General features: G+C 39.8%; 1 protein-coding gene across 4 annotated transcripts in view; it reads right to left on the bottom strand.

Moving 5' to 3' along the window:
• The window catches only part of ZDHHC14 (zDHHC palmitoyltransferase 14), a 336,782-nt gene extending 317,877 nt beyond the window's left edge, over nucleotides 1–18,905 (bottom strand). For all 4 annotated transcript variants that reach the window (XM_072643782.1, XM_072643784.1, XM_072643783.1 and 1 more), the window contains exon 1: nucleotides 16,203–18,905. In XM_072643782.1, coding sequence (XP_072499883.1) covers nucleotides 16,203–16,447 — 245 coding nt within the window. In that variant the 5' untranslated portion in view covers nucleotides 16,448–18,905. The remainder of the gene's footprint in view (nucleotides 1–16,202) is intronic.
• Nucleotides 18,906–19,432: the final 527 nt, after the last annotated feature.

Raw genomic sequence — 19,432 nt, 5'->3', positions numbered from 1 at the left:
TAAAAAGATAATTCTAAACAAATGTTAAGAAGAGAACATTGAGAGAAGGCTAGGAGGTGGGAAAGAGATACAGAAATGCTCATTTTAGGAGAAAGAAGAATCTGAGAGGGATAAAGAAAAACTAGGATGGCATGTGGGAATGGAAGCCAGAGGATGTGTGATATTTACAGGATGTGTGAGTTTTACCAACCCAGTTTTGTTCTGTTTCATTTCAAAAAAGCCAGGATCAAAGATCAGCTGTGCATAATAAAGTCACCTGAAATTACATAAACAAAACATTAGAGAACTATGGGAAGAGCTGGCTATTATGATCAGTAGAGGCAGTAGTCAATCATGAAAATAATGCAAATTTGAAATCAGGAGATTTGAGCTCACTTGAGTGACACTGTGCAAATCCTCGACCTTTCTGAATCCAAGTTTTCTCATCAATAAAATGATGTGGCCTCATCAAAAACCTCAAAAACCTGTGGCCTCAAGGCCAAATCTAGTCCTCTAGGTCCTCAAGTGCAGACTTCAGTCACAGGGTCAGACTTGAGGACCACTGTGGCCTCAAGGACTCAGGTTCCCCAACCCTGGATTAGATAATCTCTAAGGCCTCTTCCAGTTCTAAATCCTATAAAATCAGCTAATTCAATTCTGAAAAATTACTCTGGTACCTGAGTTATCCAGATCAGCTGTTTACAACAACCAGACTAACCAGATGTTTTCCACATCTGCCCTTCACTGTGTTATTATTGTTGGTCCTTCATTTTGGAGCAGGACCAATGATATCACTAGGGTGATGTCTTGACTTGCTCTTGAAATGAAGTGAGGCAGAGCTTTATAAAATCAGCGCACTCTAGGAATTCACTCTTTGTACTTATGTTGGTCAATATAGACTATAATCATGAAAACAGTTTATACGTATGACATGCTTTAAAATTTGCAAAGTGTTTTCCTCACAACCTGGTAGAAAAACCATTACAATTATTTAAGTGGCTAGTCTATCTTCATATGCCCAATAAGTCAGAGCCCAGATTTGAATCCAAAGCTTAATAATAACTGATATTCATGTAGTGATATAAGCTTGATAGAGTGCTTCACATACATTATTTCTTTTGTTTCGCACAACAATTATTGGAATTATTATTATTATACCCTTTTATGGATGAAGAAGCTGAAGGTCAAAGACATTCAATACATTGACCTGGGTCACACCATGAAAATCTGAGGCAGGATCCAAATGCTAGTCATAGGATCATAGGATCACAGATTTAGAGAAAGATGTGACCTTAGGGGTCACTGAAGGCAACTCCTTCATTTTAGAGATAATGAAACTGAAATTAGAGTGGTTAAGTGACATCCAAGGCTGGTTGGTATCAGAAGCAGGATTTGAATCCAGGTGTTCCTGGCTCAGTATTCAGCCCTGGAGCCACTATTCCAATTCTTCTATCTCCAAGTCCAGTGTTCTTCACTATATTTCCTCACATTGACTGCAAACAGAAGTATTATTTGTTAAATTTTTAAAAAGCTATTATTAAGGTGGAATTAAGTTCTATGAATGGAAAATAAACCATATCTTTAAATAATATATTATGATGGCAAGGCCTACATTCCAGATGGAGATAAATCTTTACAGCTATACAAGTTACTATTATATCTTGATGAAATAGTTTCATTGTTCTTCTTAGCTCAAAAGAAAGAATATTTCTTCAAACTAATTTCTTGATTGGAATTTCTTAATCTGGAGTGTACATTTGTTTTTCAACAAATATTTTCTTAACTGTATATCAATACAATTGGTTTCCTCTGTAATCGAATGTATTTTATTTTATGCATTCAAAAACATTACTCTTAGAAGGGTCCCTAAGCTTTACTGCACAGCCAAAGGAGCCCAAGATGTTAGGAAAAAAAAAAAGTTAACCACTCCTATACTAGAGGATCTGTAACTACTCATTCCACTCTGGAAAACACAAGAAAGCCAAACAAAACTCAAATCCCAAATTTACTAGAGAAAGGCATATCTATGTGGTTGCCTAAAAGACGTGCAATCTCTTTAAAAGAAACTGACCAGATGACTACTGGGAAACTGCAGATTTCTGTAGTATGTGTAGATTCTCTATGGACTCCTTATGTCTTCTGAACAACAGTGAGATCTCATAGGGTCTGGCATAATACATCGAAATTCTTAGCTCTGCCACTAGCACCAAATGTAGTGCACAAAAATAAAGAAAGAAGGATCTACATAGTATCAAGAAAAGTAATGAAAGGGAAGGGGGCATTTTGTTTACAAAATCCCCCATATAGTTTTTAATACAATCTGATCCTCTTCCCAGTTTTCTTATAATTTGCTGTCCTCCACATACTTCCACATCCAGTGGCATTGGTCTCTTTGATGTTCCTTGAACAAGAGGTTTCATCTCCAGACTCTAGGCATTTTACTGGCTGATTCCCATGCTTGAAATACTTTTCCCTGAATCCTTCAAATCCAAGTTAAAATCCCACTTTCTGCAAGAAGCCTTTCCCTATTTCCCTAGAAGGCTAGTACCTTCCCTCTAGAATTAATTCCAAGTTACTCTGTATGTATCTTGATTCAACATTGTTGTTTGCATCTTGCTTCCCCCATTACAATGTAAGCCCCTCAATGTTAGGGACTGTTTCATCATTCTTCATAACACTATCCCCTTAGCACAGTGCCTACATGTAATAAGTGCTTAATAAATGCTCATTATCTTACCACCCATTTTTGTTTAGTTGACATTCCATGTAAGGTACAAGCCTTCAAGAGGGGTCACCTCCCAGCCATGGAACAAATGCATGAAACTTCCTTAAAAACAACAATTTCCTATCCTCCTCAGCCTGGAGGAGTGTCTTATCTTAATTTTCAATGGCATGACATTTTTATGGTGAACCATTCAGCCTTTTTTGTTTAGCAAATTCTGTGGCTGCAGAGTTCAGCAAAGGGAGCCTGCCTTTTGGCATTTTTACCATTCCAACTCCCAGTCTTTTGGTCTTAATAAAAAATACAATTTGAATTGCTTCCTGGCTAGAAGAGGATGTGGATTAAATGAGAACTTGGTGTACACTTCATCTCAGGAATGGGATAACTGAGCAAACAAACAGTGAGTATAGCCTTTGGGTCATCTGGGGCTTGGAAAGCACACATGGTTGCCTTCAGCATCAAGGGCTCCCAAAACGACTTACTGGCTTGAAGGTTTTCATGGTCCATTGTGCCAACACAACCAAAACCAACTGCATTCTTATCCAGGCCATATCATAATGTTATGATGGCTGAGGGCAGATTACAGAATGCCATTCAGCACTGGTCAACAGAAAGTATCATCTTTTCACATTAATCTACTTATAGCATAATTGTCTGTAACTGACAGAAGAACAAATATTGTCATATTATCCTAAATAAACTAGTACTAATTGCATGTATAGAGAGCAAGGACTCAACCTTGACCTCATGAAATTTGGTTTTTAATATTTTGATGATTGTATTTCAATTGAATTTATCTTCTTTGTAATCATCTTTATTTTGTGCATTTAAAAACATTCTTCTGAGTAGGTTTCATCAGATTGTCAAAGGGGATCATGCCACAAAAGAGCTTAAGAACCTCTAGTATTGGAGGATCATTCTAGAATATAATTAGGATGGCAATCATGTGAAGGAATAATTGAATTTGTGTCAATTCCACGGGCCATGAGAGACAATCTGAGGCAATAATTCCTCTCCCTGTCTATACAGTAAACAGACAGTAAAAGACTGCAAAATTTAACATGCTTGTGACTTGTGTTTTAAAATGTCATAATGATGACTGTCACCTTAGTAATGATCATGTCTTAAATTTGTATAGGGTTGCACAGATCCCAGGGGCTTTTATGGGCAATAACTGCTACCCAGTAATGTCCATGTGGGAAATGATTAGCATTTAAAGGCCAAAAGAAGGATCATTCTAAGAAGAGGAACTGCTTTAAATTGCACAAATCTCCGAAACCCACTCAAAAGTCACAACTTAACTTGAGGTTTGAGGTCATGAATTATCTTACTTCACATTTCAGGGAAACTGGTAGACAAGTCAGGAAGCCAGCTATCTGACTCAGAAGCTATCACAAATCAAAATCTCCAGTTGGAATGCAAATATTTCTAACAAACCTTTAATACCCCTCTTTTCTACGTGAGGCTGCAAAACAAGCTGAGTCAAAATACATAATCAACATCAAAAGGAAGGCGTCGACCTTTTGGCTAACTCATCAATACACAATGATTCAGTCATTCACTTATCAAACATTGATTAGACAAGCTCATGGCACAACCAGTAGATTCATTTAGTCAATCACTTATGGAACAAGCATTTATTATGTGCTTCCTGTATATTGACATTTGAGTACATACAAAATTTAAATAACATCCATCACATTAAAATAGAGCAGGCTCTTATCTACATTGATTGCAATAAATCTTGAGTAGGAAAAGAAGGTTGGAATAAAAGATCTCTACATGTAGTAAACTGCTTTAAATTACATGCTATGGTCATTCTAAACTGCATTAGGGAGAAAAGATTTCAGTGTGGCATGACTAGCACTTGGAAACAGGATACAGTTTCTTTTTGCTTGCTCCCTTTCACAGCCGTACTCCTAGAAAAAGCTGTCTACACTTGTTTTCTCTGCTTTCTCACCTCCCACTCACTTATCAACCCTCTACAATCTGGGTTTCCATACACACCATTTAATCCACACTGCTCTCTCCAAGGGCACCAATGATGTTTTATTGCTAAATTCAGGGGTCCTTTCAGTCCTCATCCTTCTTGACCTTTATACAGTTTGTGGCACTATTAACCAACCCATCCTCCTGAATCCTCTCTCCTTGGGTTTTACTGGCCTAATTCTGCCATGGTATTTTTTCTCCCTCTCCTATGTGGGATCAGCATTCATGTTCCTCTACTTCCACTCCATTTGGATATATGTACCACTTCTCTTTTCTTTGCATACTGTCCCTCTTGGACATTTCCTCATGAATTTAATGATCATCCCCATGAAGACTCCAAAATCTAGCCCTCTAATGCACAACAGCTTTAATTCCTCCTCCGCCTTTCTATTTCTGACGAGAGCATCACAGTTCTTCCAGACACCCAGTTCATTCTCAGTTCTCCACTCTCATTTGACACCCATGTCCAAGTTACCAAGTCTTGGCAATTCTACCTCCTAAATATCTCACATCCATGCCTATCAGTCTTCTCATGCCAATAATCACGCTATTTTAGACCCTCATCCTCTCTCACCAGGACAATTACACAATACACTCCTAATTGACTTTCATACATTCAGCCCTTCCCCTTTCCAATTCATCTTTCACATAGCTGCTAGACTGGTAGTATTTCTAAAGTACAAGTCTGACCACATCCCCCTCCCTACTCAAAAAGTTGCATTGGTTCCCAGTTGCCTCTAGAATGCAATATAAACTCTTCCGCTTTGGCATTTAGAGGTCATTACAACCCATCTTCAGCCTATGTCTCTAGGCTGATTAAACATTACTTCTCCCTTATTCACAACATTTCGTCTCCCACTCTTGTACAGACAGTATCCCATGGAATGGTCCTTCTCCTTACCTCTGACAGTAATCCTAGCATTATCCTCAACTGCTCTTTCTGCCTAGCCCCATGTAGCTAATTGGATGCCAAATATTACAATTTTTCTACTCCATCTCTCTCAAATCCTACTTTTTTCTCTACTCACAGTTACCATATTAGTGGGAGCTCTCATCACCTAGAAGAGAACAACAGCCTCATAATTGGTCTCCCTACCTCAAGTCTCCTCTCTCTTCAGTCTATCATTCTTATATACATCACAATCATTTTCCTTAAGTGCGGATTCTCTTACTCAGTCAACTTCAGTGGTTTCCTGTTGCCTCTAAGATCAAACATAAACTCCTCTATTTAACTGTCAAAGCCCTACAACAACTTGGCTGCAACCTAACTTTCCTATTTACTCTTCTTTTCACACCCTGTGATATAGCCAAGCTCTCTCTTTCTCTCTCTCTCTTTCTCTCTTTCTCTCTCTCTCTCTCTCTCTCTCTCTCTCTCTCTCTCTCTCTCTCTCTCTCTCTCTCTCTCTCTCCATCACACACAATTCTCTGCTTCTGGTATCTCCATGCCTTGACTCTTCTCTATTTCTGGAATTCAGGACTTTCTCATCCCACTCCCCTCAGAGCATCCCTTTCTTCTTCCAAGACTTAGCCCAAGTCCCATCTGTTACAGGAAACTTTTCCTGATCCCCTCTGTTCCTTATGCCCTCTCTCCTTAGATATATCTTCTATTTGTTTGGATTTAGTAGATAGATAATAGATAGATAGATAGATAGATAGATAGATAGATAGATAGATAGATAGATGAATGGATGGATTGATCTATATCTACATATATAGATAGACTGATTAATCGATATCTATCTATACATATAAATATATCTATTTATCTATCTACATACACACACATAGATATGTATACTTATCTCCCCTATTAGAATGTAACCCCTTAGAGTAGGGATCATCTCATTCTTCCTAATTCTCTCCCCAACACCTGATATGGTGCCTTTCACTTAGTAGACACTTAATAAATACTTGCTGATTAATTGATTGGAACCCCCAGCGCCCTTTGAGGTTCAGATCAAGTCCTATTTCCTTCAAGAGGCATTTCCTGATTCTTCCTACTGTAATAAGGCCCCATTATTTAATTAGGACAGCTAAGTGGATTCAGTGCTGGGCACGGAATTAAGAAGACTCATCTTCCTAAATTCAAATCTGACCTCAGACACTTATTAGCTGTGTGACTCTGGGAAAGTTACTTCCTCCTGTTTGCCTCAGTTTCCTCATCTATAAAATGAGCTGGAGAAGGAAATGGTAAACCACTCTAATATCTTTGCCAAGAAAATCTCAAATGGGATCACAAAGAGTTGGACCCAACTGAAATGACCAAACAACAAATCTTTTAATTATTCTCTTGTTGATATCTTGTATTGACTTATATTTGCACATATAGTATCACTCTCCCACCCCGCCTGTCAAGTTTCTTGAGGGCATGGCACTGTCTCATTTATGAACTATCTTCAACACAGAACAGAGTACTTGGCATATAGTGGGAGCTTAATAAATGCTTGATGATTAACTGATTTATGCCTCAAACAAAATTGGGAAGGCCACCCTGCACCAAAATATTTGTATCATTTTTTTTAATTGGACCTTTGATTTTATTCCTACAAGTCTACCTCTCCTGTGACTCTATAGTAAATAGCTCCCACATCAAAGGCCTGAGGCTTCAAAAATACTGGAACATGAAGACCTAGTCCATTGTTCCCCAACTAAGGATGACCTTAGCCCTCTCATAAAGAAATAAAAATTATTTTTAATAAACTTTTTTTCAACTAAGGAAAAAAGAGAAAGGAATGTGACACCACAGCCAATGAGAACCCTTCAAGCTCTGAGTATTACTCAGTCAGTAATTACTAATTTGCAGAAGCCCACGCATCAGCCAGGCACCAAATGAAGTAGTAGTCAGGGCAGAGAACAGTATTAAAACAGCATGACTGGACCATAAGAAAAATCAAAGAGGCAGAAGATGTAATATTCTTATTCTATTTTTTTAAAAAAGCTGGCTAAGTTTTAGGATTCCCTCTGATTCATACATATTCGACATTTTTAAATTGAAGGTTATTATTATAGATATGACAAGTACAGTGTAGGAGAAAAATTATTCTGGTAGGGTATGAACCACAGGATAGGGAAATAATAAGAAAGAGAGACAAGTTATGAGGCTGCAGGTGAGGAGGAGGGCCAGAAGTCAGTGACTTAACAATCAACCAACAAGCATTTCAGTTCTTACTACGTGCTAGACTCTGTACTAAGGCCTGGGGATACAAGGAAAGGCAAAAGCACTTCTCCCTGCCCTTAGGATTAGGAGCTCACCTCCTAATGGAGGGAGACAACCATGAGAACCAATGGACAAGAAACCTACGGGGTAAATAAGAGGTAATCCCAGAAAGAAGGTGCTAGGTAGGGAGACAGAGTGCAGAGCAACAAGGTACAATGGAAAAAGAGAAACAACAAATCCTAAAAAAACTATGTATATGTGTATGTGTGTGTATATATACACTATATATATGTTTATATATATTTATATAGTAGGCACTCAAATATTTTTGAATCATCAGATGAATGAATAAATATTGCAAAATAAAATTTGGTAAACCTTGGTTACTGAGTACATATAAAGAGGAGGGGGAAATTCAAAAATAATTCTGAAAATACAGTTGTGGCCACTAGAAGAACAAACCCATCTTTGAGAGTGAGGGGGAAATGAGAAACACCCATTTAGAAGAAATCATCAAGTTACGTTTCTGGGGTCAGTGGGGTATTCAGTTGAAATAACTTTTAGTCAAGTAACTAGTAACTTTAAAAAAAAGAAGATTGGGGCAGGAAAGAAGAACTAGAGAGGTGAATCTGAAACGACAAGTGCAAGGTGAAACCCTGATCATTCTAATCCAAAGGAAGAATGAAGGGAGAAGAAGAGAGGGATGTAACCATGCCTTAAGAACACTCAAAGTTAAACATATATATGCATGTATATACACACACACATGTATGTATGTGTATGTATATGTGTGTATGCACACATATACATACATATACACAAATGCATATATTCACACATATGTATATGTACACGCATATATGCATACACATATATAGGTGCACATATATAGTCTAAACCTCTGTTACATATGGACTTAAGTAACCTTGGGGTAAGTCACTTAGCCACCATTTCCTCATCTATAAAAGGAAGGGGTTGAACTCAAGGCTTTCTAAAGAGCCTTGAAACTGGTCTCATGATATGATGCAAGAGGAAAAAGAACACAGCAAAGGAAAAGGAAAATCACATGATATCATGTAAGCAGAGGAAGGAGAAGGCTTTAGAAAGGAGTAAATAAACTAGAATATCTCATAAAATTAAGGATGAGAAGTGAGAGGACATTGCATTTGGAAAGTAGGTGGTCCAATAATAGATGTAGCTCCCTGTGGCCATATCTTGATTCCATTTACTTTATAGCTAAAGAGGATAATCCATCTGCAAATAGGAATAATGCCACCCAAAAGAATTTCAGATCATATTAATCAAAATTAAAAATTCATTTGTATTTTCTGAGAAGTGCCTAAATACTAAAGTACAACGTATGGGCTTAAATCCCTTTCCAAGTGACTTGCACTTAAATTGGCATAACTTGGCCAATTTAGATTTGTCTTAAGATAAAACAAGACCACTGGAGTTGACTGAGCAAGGGGAGTGATATGGTCAGATCCACACTTAAGATAAAACAAGATATGTTGTATTATCATACATGTAAACCAAATTTTGACATACTTTCACAACCACTTCTTAAAGGAATTTAACTTAGCAGCTTTTAAAGGCTAGCTGGAGGATGTGAAGAAAACTACTATATTTTTGTTCTGTTCATATCTGTTTTAAATGTTTGACTGGGGGGGAATGGGGAAAACAGTGCAGAGAAAGGGAATAAGCTTTAAGAATTAAAAATATTTTTATCAAAATCTCTAGCAGATGCCTGACTACAAAATTGCTAGATAAGCTACAGAAGAACAGTGGCAGTAGCAGCATTTACAAAGTGTCTACTATGTGCCAGACAGTTTACAAATATTATCTCATTTGATCCTATTATAACCCTGAAAGGTAGGCACTATTATTATTCTCATTTTACAATTGAGGAAACTGAGGCAAACAGAAGTTAAATGACCTGTTAGTGTCACAGAGATAGCGTCTGAGGCCAAATTGGAATTCAGGTCTTCCTTCAAGCCCAGTGCTCTCTCCACTGCACCAAATTGAACGATAATTTCAAATTAACTTTTACACCAAATTTATATAGCAGGGAAATGGAGGCAAGAACCAGTCTGGCAAAAGAAAAATATTTCCTTGCTTGAACAAATACAATCTCAGGGAAGACATGTGGAAACATAATACATATGTACCCATGATGTTGCATTTAGTTTCTGATTCTGAAGAGCCATTGCTGCAGTCAGTTTTTCTGCCCAAACCCTGAAATCTTGAGTGGTTAACAAGGGTGAGAAAATCTAAACCACTGAAAGCTAGCCATCAGAAGGGCCTTAGTTGCAAGTATGTTGAGAGAGACTGTGTTTAAACAGAGGATAGATAACAAACTACCTGTCTGTTACAATAGAGAGGATTCCCCAATTGGATGACCCTTCAAATTCTAAGATTCTACTAGCTAAAAAAGAAAGACATCTGAGAAACTTTGGGTGTGGTCCAAAATACCCTAAGAATAAGAATTAAAGGTTTATTTTTAATAGCAGAGTAAGGAAAAAACAGGATGATATATACTAATACCAAATGAATACCTGGGAGTGTGTGAAGTGCCTTAATGTACTTACGTGCTTGTATTTCCATCAATTTTGCTGTAAACAGTGTATCATCCAACAAGCATTTACTAAGGAAGAGACTACATGTAAGAAGCAGCAGGGAAGAGGAGGACAGAAAACTGGAAGACCTGGTTCAAGTCTCACACCTGACATGTTGGTTAGGTGACACTCAGCAAATCCCTTCACCTCTTCTCACCCTAGTCAACACCCTGAAACTATAAATTATAGGAAAAGTATTGACTTGCATGGGTAGAGGAAATTTCATCATCTAGGAGCTCCATATACCAATGAAATCGCAGATCCAGTTTCTATCTATAATTGGTCCTTAGAAATTATTAAGACAACAAAATGTAATGATGAGCTGAAGTGTTTATTTTTGTAGGAAAGGATTTTACCCTAATCATGGGCTAAATTGTCTTTCTCAGCTTCCAATGGAAGACTAGCCATTCTGGCTATAACAAGCCACCATTTGATGATAGCTACTGAATTAGTGTGTAAGAAACAAATGTTCTGCCAAGTCAGCCCTATAAAGTGATGACAAAAATTCCCGAACAAATAAAAGGTATTTCCTCACAGGAAGAGAACGGAGGAAAGCAAGGAAGGATGAAGAAGGAAGCGGGAAAATGGAAGAACATCTGATTCAAAAAGAATTTGACCTGAAAAAAAATGCATCAAATCATAGAAAAGAGTTTTGAACTGGAACCAAGACTACATATTTCCCAAAACTTATGAATAGAACCATCAAAATACCCTCCAAACCAAATTTGAACTAAAAAAATGTTTCATTTAAGTTCTTATTTTAAAACTGCTATAAGTAACCAGGTTACTTATACATCTCCAATGATTACAAGTGTCTTTTCTTGACAATTATTTTCCACTGCAGTGAAATAGACTAGTTTCCACAAAACCTATAATCAAAACTTTCTTGGCAGAAGATGATAATTCTGCTATACAGAAATGACTGTCTACAATTATATCCATCCTTATGCTGCATAAAGAGTTTTGAAGTTTATGCAGACATGGCCTAAAAATAATTACCTAACACCACCCTAGCCAGCTAACAGAGAAAGAAATAAAACTTTGATGGTCAATTATATCAGAAGAGTTTTATTCAGAAAAAGTAAAGAGTTGGAAGCCAAGAAAATGAAGGATGGGAAGCTATCCTAGTTATTGGTTATCATATAACATGTGTACACATACACATGTGCACACACACACACATACACACACACAGATGCCACAAGGTATTTTGTATTTTCAAAACTCAGTTTAAAAAAGAAGTAAAAATGAGATATCCCTAAACTTAATTACAAGAGAAATGAGAAATATGCCCTTTCTCAGCTTTAGCACTGACTTGTTGAATAACTTTGGGAAAATCAACCACCATTTTTGCCTCAGTTTCCCCATCTATGTAGTTGGGTGGATACTATCTACTAAATTACAAATGAAGGCATTTAAAAGAATGTTAGAAAAATATTCAAATCATTTTTATTTTCTAAGAAAAATAGATTTCACCAGGGCATGATTTCTATATCTTATAACTATTCTTTATAAACATGGAAAGTGAACCACAAGTTAAATTACTCCTGAAATGCATCATTATTGCTATTTTTCTCATTAATGTGAATCAATAAACAAGCACTTATTACATGCCTATTCTGTGCTAGTTACTGTGCAGTGGTTAGGGTAAAATAAAGATAAAAATAAGACAACCTCTGACCCCAAGAAGTTAATTATCAATTGAGGAAATATGTACACATACTCATATACATACATTTATATACAAAATTTATACTATGTAAATACGAGATCATTGCAAGGGTGTGGCATTGGCAATTGAGGAGGGGAGTTATCATAAATGCACATATTACTGTATTAACACTGACTCCAAACTGTTTCCAGTATATTCTCTTTCTTCATCACACTACAAAGATAATGTCCACTGTTCTTTCTAAATTGCAGTTTTGAGAGTACACGATCGACTATGCTGCATAGATGGTCTGGAGGCTCTTACCAGCAATGGGAAGAAGCAGTGAAATGCTCTGACAGGCCACACAATCAGCTTTCTCAGGTGCCCTTTTAAAGATAGTTATGAATTTATCTCTGAAATCCTGTCACATTTCATCAGCACTCCATATGTTTTGTTTTGTTTGGGAGGAAGTGGGAGGGACATATAAACAGCCCTCCCTCCTTGAAAAAAACTCCAGGAATATATTATCAAATCTAAAAAATGGAGGTGAGATTCTTATTATTGCCTTTTTAAAAGGCCTCCTAAGTCTTTTTCTGTGTGGAGGTGGACCATCCTGGGAAATGACTGAAGCATCTCCATCATATCTATAAATAATCCTATTCTTTCAGTGAGAGTAGAGCTATAGTCACTATTTCCTGGTACCATTGCTAGTATGAATGAGTCCATATAGCTATGTACTTCACACCTGTACAAAAGCCCTTCCTCTAGCAATAGAACGTGTAGTTTTAGATAGTGTGTATTTCACAGGTCAGAAAAGTTTGGTTTGAATCCTGGATCTTTCCCTTACTAGCTAGGTGACCTTGGGTAAATCACTTCACTATTCCTGACCTCCCATTTCCTCCAGTAAAATTAAGAAGAGGTGAAGAGTAGATTATCTTTCAGGCCCTCTCACCTCTAAGTCTAAACTCTATGAGAGCTGGGGCTATAGATTTTTAAAACTGTATTCACAGAATTTAGCCCAGTTCGTGGCAGGTGCTTAATAAATGCTTTTGCATGCATTCCACCTGTGATTTCTTTAGTAGGACCTAGTATTCTGACTACTCTCACATACTCAACTCATGATACCAAGTAAATGTAGTGAAAAGAGCTATCAGCTTTCGAGCCCTTTTTGAAGTTCATTGTCAGAACTATTTGCTGGGTAGTAATGAATCTCTCTCTATCAAGCCTGACTGAAGAGCTTTAAGATTTAGAGGTTAGCAGAAGTAGCAATGTATATAGGAAGTGACCAAAGAAGAAATTTGATGCAGAATTATTTGTGGAGTGGCAACAAATTCTGGTTTTCTCATTCTTTTTAAAAATTTGGTATCTCCATTCCTATAGTTAGAGTCTGGCAGAGTCTAATGTTGCACAATAGAGTTCTATTAATGTTAAAGATACCTAGGCATGAAATGTGGGTATCCTCAGCATCTTTGATCTCTAGTATGGACATTTTTGTAGATAACTGCTATATTTCACTTCCACAATATCATTAATTGGTTCTTCCAGGTCCTATAAATTTGATTTGGCCACAGTTATTTTATTTCACTATGCCATTAGCAATTAGTGGAAGTCATATGTAAATATGGAAGCATATGTTCTTAATGAAAAAAAACAAGCTTCCATGGACCATCCGAATCCAATAACGTCTATATTTTCCAAAAGTAATACTTCTCAACTATATCATTATTTCAAGGATGAGTGACTCGTTTCCTTGAATTTCAAAGCTACCTAACCTAACTCAGGAAGAACATACACAGATAGATAGCTGGCATTAAAATGTTACTGCAAATAGTAGCTAATAAAATCCCAGCACACGCTTTTATTTCTACACCCACCAGTTAACTCAATGCTGACGCAGAGCAAGAGCCCTAACAACCTGCTAGTAAGGACTGTGGGGAACTCTTTACTTAGAAAAAAACATACCGTGCAGTATGAGAAAATATATCAAGATATGAAAATGAATTTACAGCAACTTCATTAGATGCTGTGCTTAAGAAGGCAAAATAAAAGCTGGTAAGTAATAACTTAGGGACTCCCTAATCATATAGTGGGGGTTTTAGTATACATGGCATGAAATATTTATTATTTTATATCAAATGTGCTCATGAACAAAAATCCGCAATATGGTCTTTGTGACCATATCAACAAATCTATATGCTTGGAAGGACCAGAAAAGTGGATGATCCAAAAACAAAGATTATCTCCTGTCCTCCCACAAACCTACAGAAAACAGATGTGTTGACGTGTGATCTTAAATACAGGTGATCTTTCACGCAGAAGTTATTAGTACAATGAACTCTGTCTAATACACAATCTATCAATTAGAGGACTTTTCCATGGAATTATGGAGAGTCTCTACTTTCCATCTGCCACTGTCCTTAGAATTTAAATTCAAAGCACTTAGTGGGTTTCATAAAATTTCCTATGTATGGCTCCCTTTTTCACAGGTTGTTTTTTTAATTTTTTTTTAAAGTAACTATCTCAAGTTTAGCAAGGTAGTAGCAGAATCACAACTGAACAGCTCCCTGGCCTTTGGTTCTAATGAGTTGTTACATGGCCTCTTCTACACATGCTACCAGTCCTCCACAGCATTCCGACTACTTATTTTCAAAACAGATACCATTGTTCTAATTATTAAACTCCAAGGAAACACTTGGAAAACTCATTTAAATTAGAACTTTTTGTTATTTTGAAGATAGGGTAGGTAATGGGAATAGGTAGGGAAAAGCTGAAGGGATGGTAGTGGCAATCTATCTTACCTGCATTACTTTAAAAAAAATTTTTTTTCAGCTTAGCAGAATTTTCAAACAAAATTATTTCACCTCAGTAATTTAGATGTCTCTATATGAAGGTTACTTCCCTGTCAAGAGATCATCACTTGCACTCTAGACAACATTTAATAAAGCAAACACAAGGTACAAAGCCATTTGTACTTATCAGGGCCCAAAGTAAACATTGTTGATTTAATTAATCTGATCCAACTGAGAATCTGTGCTTACTGAAACAGTACCATTATGTCTTCATGGTAGTTCAGCTGCTGAGGCTAAAAGAAAATCTATCTATATCTCTGTTTCCACACATGCATATGGATAGGTACACTGTAATCACAAACTGGCCATGAGCCTTCCTATCATCTCAGGCTCAATTTAAGAATCTATCCTTATATTACTAGACTCCATAATAATCAAATAATTCTGGAGTATAGTTAAACTGTTTTACCTAATACCTATTAATAAATTAGAAGACCTTCCGTAAACTGGCATAAGGACAGAATTGCAATTGGCCCAATCTGGTTTTCCTGAAAATAGTAAGCAAACCACATGCATTCTGTTCCCAGACCAAACCACAAAGTCCAGCCAGGCTGTTTCTAGAATAAGAAGTTTCCCCTTCAGTTTCATCCTTGTTAATAGGCCTGAAGTCTCCATAATCACTTGTTTCTGAAGATGATTTGTTTCTGAAACCTACTGATAAGTGAAGAGGCAACTGTTTAAAAATATTTTGGACACAAACAGGAGTGAATAAACTGTTAGTCAAAAGGCTGATCATTTAACAAATGTTAAAACTAAAATCATCTACTTGCATACTGAGTTGGTTGCAGTTATATACCTGAAACAGCAAAATCTCCCATTACCTCTTGGAGAGCACTGAAAATTTGGTGCTCAGTAAGTGCCACAAAATGCCCCAAATGTCTTTACCTAACTGTGAATTTTAAATACTTTTATACTTGGCCAGTCCCTGGAACTTAAAAAAAGGAAAGGGTCATTTACCAGTGGCTCTTCATCCTTGTTCACTCTGAGAACAGTAAAGCCACAGGGAGTTAACCAAAGTGCGTACCCATTGCACTGTCTCCCTCTGTTCTCCAAAACCTGCCACAGGAGAGCATGATTTCTGTGGAACCAAAAACAAACCCAAAAATTCCCACCGAGATTGGTTATATAACATATACAGCCGCTACAGCTTCTAGAAAACGAAAGTAAATAAAAGAGGTAGGGTGAGAGGAGTGAGAAGGATGGGTCAGGGAGGGAGAAGAGGTTTGCATGGTCCACTTACTCGAATGCGAAGAAGAGTCCGCTAGTGACCAAGATGAGGACAAGGGTCAGGTAGAACACGCCCGTCTGCCGGGCCATCATGATCCTCCCATTACAAAAGAATTTGTTTCTTCCTGGGAAGACCTCCCATTTCCTCCTGGCCGGGATTTTCTTCTTCTTATGGGGAGACTCCATGGGAGAGGAGCTGTGAGTGCTGATCTGACTGTACTCGCAGTCTTTCATGGGCCCACCGCCTCCAGGAGTCATCAAACAGGGTAGACAATTGGGGGATCAAACTCCCCACCTGGCCCCCCCAAAAAGCAACAACCACTTAACTAAGATAACCCCACTCTCTAGAGCCCCTTGGCCACCAGCACAAGCTCAAATTAAAACTCCCCAAATAGGTTACCGTTCCAGTGACAACTTTGCCAAGTAGACCAAGTTAACCCTTTGGAGACCAAGGCTGTCATAGTAGAAAGGTTCCTCAGGGAAGGAGCTCCCCACCACCCCACTATTATTAATCAATTCTATCACGTGCTGAAGGGGTCATGAAATTAAGCCCAATGAAGGGAAAATGACACCCTTCACCACACACAAAACGTGCACGCTCACATACACCAACACACACACACACACACACACACACACAGAGCCCACCCCACACCACACCACAGGGCACTCGCTCTCCTCTCCGCGCCCCTCTCACTGCACTGCTAGTTGATTTTTTAATCCCTCTTCCAGATGACCCCTGCTGGGGGATGTCTAGGGTGGCGGGCTCAGAACTCGACTGTAGGGGCAGCGGCAGTGGGCGCGCAGAGAGCTTCACCAGCTAGCTGCTTCTCTCCCCTTCGCAGGTTTATTATAATCCATTCTCCAGGCGGCAGCCCTTCCCCCGAGAGAAAGAGATGGAAAACGGGAGGTAGCCCGAGCCACCCCCTGAGCTTTCCGGGAGGGGGTAGGGGGAGGGAAACAAGAACAAAATCCAAAACAAAACCACGTTGCTTTGGTCGGTCTAGATCCTTTTGAATGCCCAGGCACTAGTCCAGCTGAGAGCCCCCGATCCGGCCAGCTGTTTGTAAAGCGGACTTCTCCACACCCAGCGCCGCGGCGGCGGAGCTGGGACTATGGGACTAGGAGGAGCAGGAGGACAAGATCTCGGCAGCCGCTGCTCGAAGACTGTGTGGCAAGGGGCTGAATGTCTTCCGCTGGCCCCAGAGAAGCCTGCCCCAGGGTGAAAAAGGGACGCCAGCGGGAGTGGGCCTCGGGCAGACCGCGACAGACACTTGTTTGCAAATGCCCTCCTGCAGCACAGAGCCCGGGCCGGCGCTTCAGAGATTTTCCGCCTCCTCGCCTTCTCGCGGCCCCGGTGTGGGCGATGGGTGTAAGCGTTTGTGGGGCGGGAGCGGTTGCTTCTGCACCCCCGGGCTCCTCCTCTTTCTCCTCCTTCTCTGGGGTTAAGCCCCTCAGATAGGGCAACCCTCCTGCCCTGGGCTGGTGCGCTGTTCCCCCGGTCTCAGCTTGCCCATGCTGCCCCCCATCACTTCAGGACTGCCTCTCTGTTCAGGGTCTAGCACACTCGCCTGCTCCTTGCTCCGGGGCCGAGCGTGGTACTGAAGCGCAGCTGCGGGGGTCCTCTGCTCGCGTCGCCCCCGAGAGAAGCAAAGGTCACACCCCTAGCAAGCGGCGCTAGGGGGCCGCCCCCCAACCCTCCCCTTCCCCCCCCCCCCCCGCCCGCCCCGGCAGCTTGCACTCCCAACACACACTCAAAGACTTCAGTCCGCCTTCCTGCTGGGAAGCCTCTTCTTCCAGACAGCAGCTGCCACCGGACCCCAAAAATTAAAAAAACAAAAAAGCTAACCCAACGACTCAGCTCGTTCTTTTGACTTCCAGGGAAATGGGAGTAAAACCAAAGAGAAGTATCCAGCCCCCTCACCCTTCATACTCCAAGCTGTTTCCTGGAGTCCCCCACTCCAGTTACCAAGAGCTTTACGGACACAGCCCCCAGGTTCCTCATCTAAGACGGGATAGGCGTCCATACACTCAGGGAGACTGGGAATTGGGGTAATTAAATAGTCAATGCTCGGAATAGCGGAGGGAAAAGCGGGGGGAGCTCGCTATCTCTTTCTTTCACCAAGGAAGCCAGTTCTACAGGGAGCGGTCTCTGCTAGACGAGCCTCTCCCACCCCTCTCTCAGGACACTAAAGACTCCAGGCTCTTTTCTGCAAGCACAGACAGCGAGAGAAAAGGGGAAGGGAGGGAGGGGGAATGGAGTGGCTTCTGTCTTTACCTCCCAAAATAATAGATTCTATGTGATCATTAGCCCTATCTGTGCCATGCTCTCCGTCTTTTTCTACCCCTCATTCCCCAGTATTAGACCTCAGTCTTTGTTCCTTTTATTTGTCTGTTGCTATCTGTCTTTCCTTTCTTTCTTTGTGGAGTCCCTACAGCAGCCAGAGTGGGAACTGCCTCCCCTTTCCCTCCTCTCACGCCCATCCATCCCTCCACTTCCCAGCCTAATAACCACAGGGTAATCTCCCAGCAACTGGGAATGTGTCAAATCAACCCATTCCCCCACAGTTGACATTAAAAGAAGCGGGAGGAGCCAGTCTCTCTTTCTCTCTCCGCCTCCTCCTTTCCTTCTTCCCTCGCTTTGCTGCCGTCACTCAGTTGGGCGAATAAGCGAGCCTGAGAGATCCAGGAGACCTTGCCACAATTCGCAAAGCTGTGCGTACTTAGATAAAAGGATGGGGGTGGAGAAGAGAGGGAAGGGACCTCTGCCCCTCCCACCTCTTAGTCTACACTTTCCTTTCTCGACCCTCTGGGATTTGTAGTTCATTCTTATGAGTCTGGCCACAAAAAATTGCAACTTGGGGAACACACAGACTACAAATCCCAGCATTCCTCGCAGAAAGAATGAGACGAGTAATTGGAGCATTGCATTCTCCTCGGAAGAGTTTGAAGTATGACTTGCCCCTCGTGGGTAGAGCGAAGTGCTTGACTCTCTCGAGATTGATTTCCGATGGGTGAAAAAATGAGGAGGAAAGTTGAAGACAGAGGGTTGGGATAAGAAAAAAAAATAGGCAAATAGCACCTAGAAAAAAAAACAGACTAGGGTTTTAAGAATGAAAATGAAATGTACAAAGGTCCTTTCCTAATCTGGTTAAATTCTCTGATGGGGAAGAGACACAAAAATTGAATTAGATTCCAAAAGAGCGGAGTTTGTTTTGTCTTCTTCAAAGCAAAGCAGAGGGG

The sequence above is a fragment of the Notamacropus eugenii genome, chromosome 2 (genome assembly GCF_028372415.1).
Source record: "Notamacropus eugenii isolate mMacEug1 chromosome 2, mMacEug1.pri_v2, whole genome shotgun sequence".
NCBI lineage: Eukaryota > Metazoa > Chordata > Mammalia > Diprotodontia > Macropodidae > Notamacropus > Notamacropus eugenii.
Note: the sequence above shows the minus strand (reverse complement) of the source record. Positions and strands in the feature narration are given on the sequence as shown.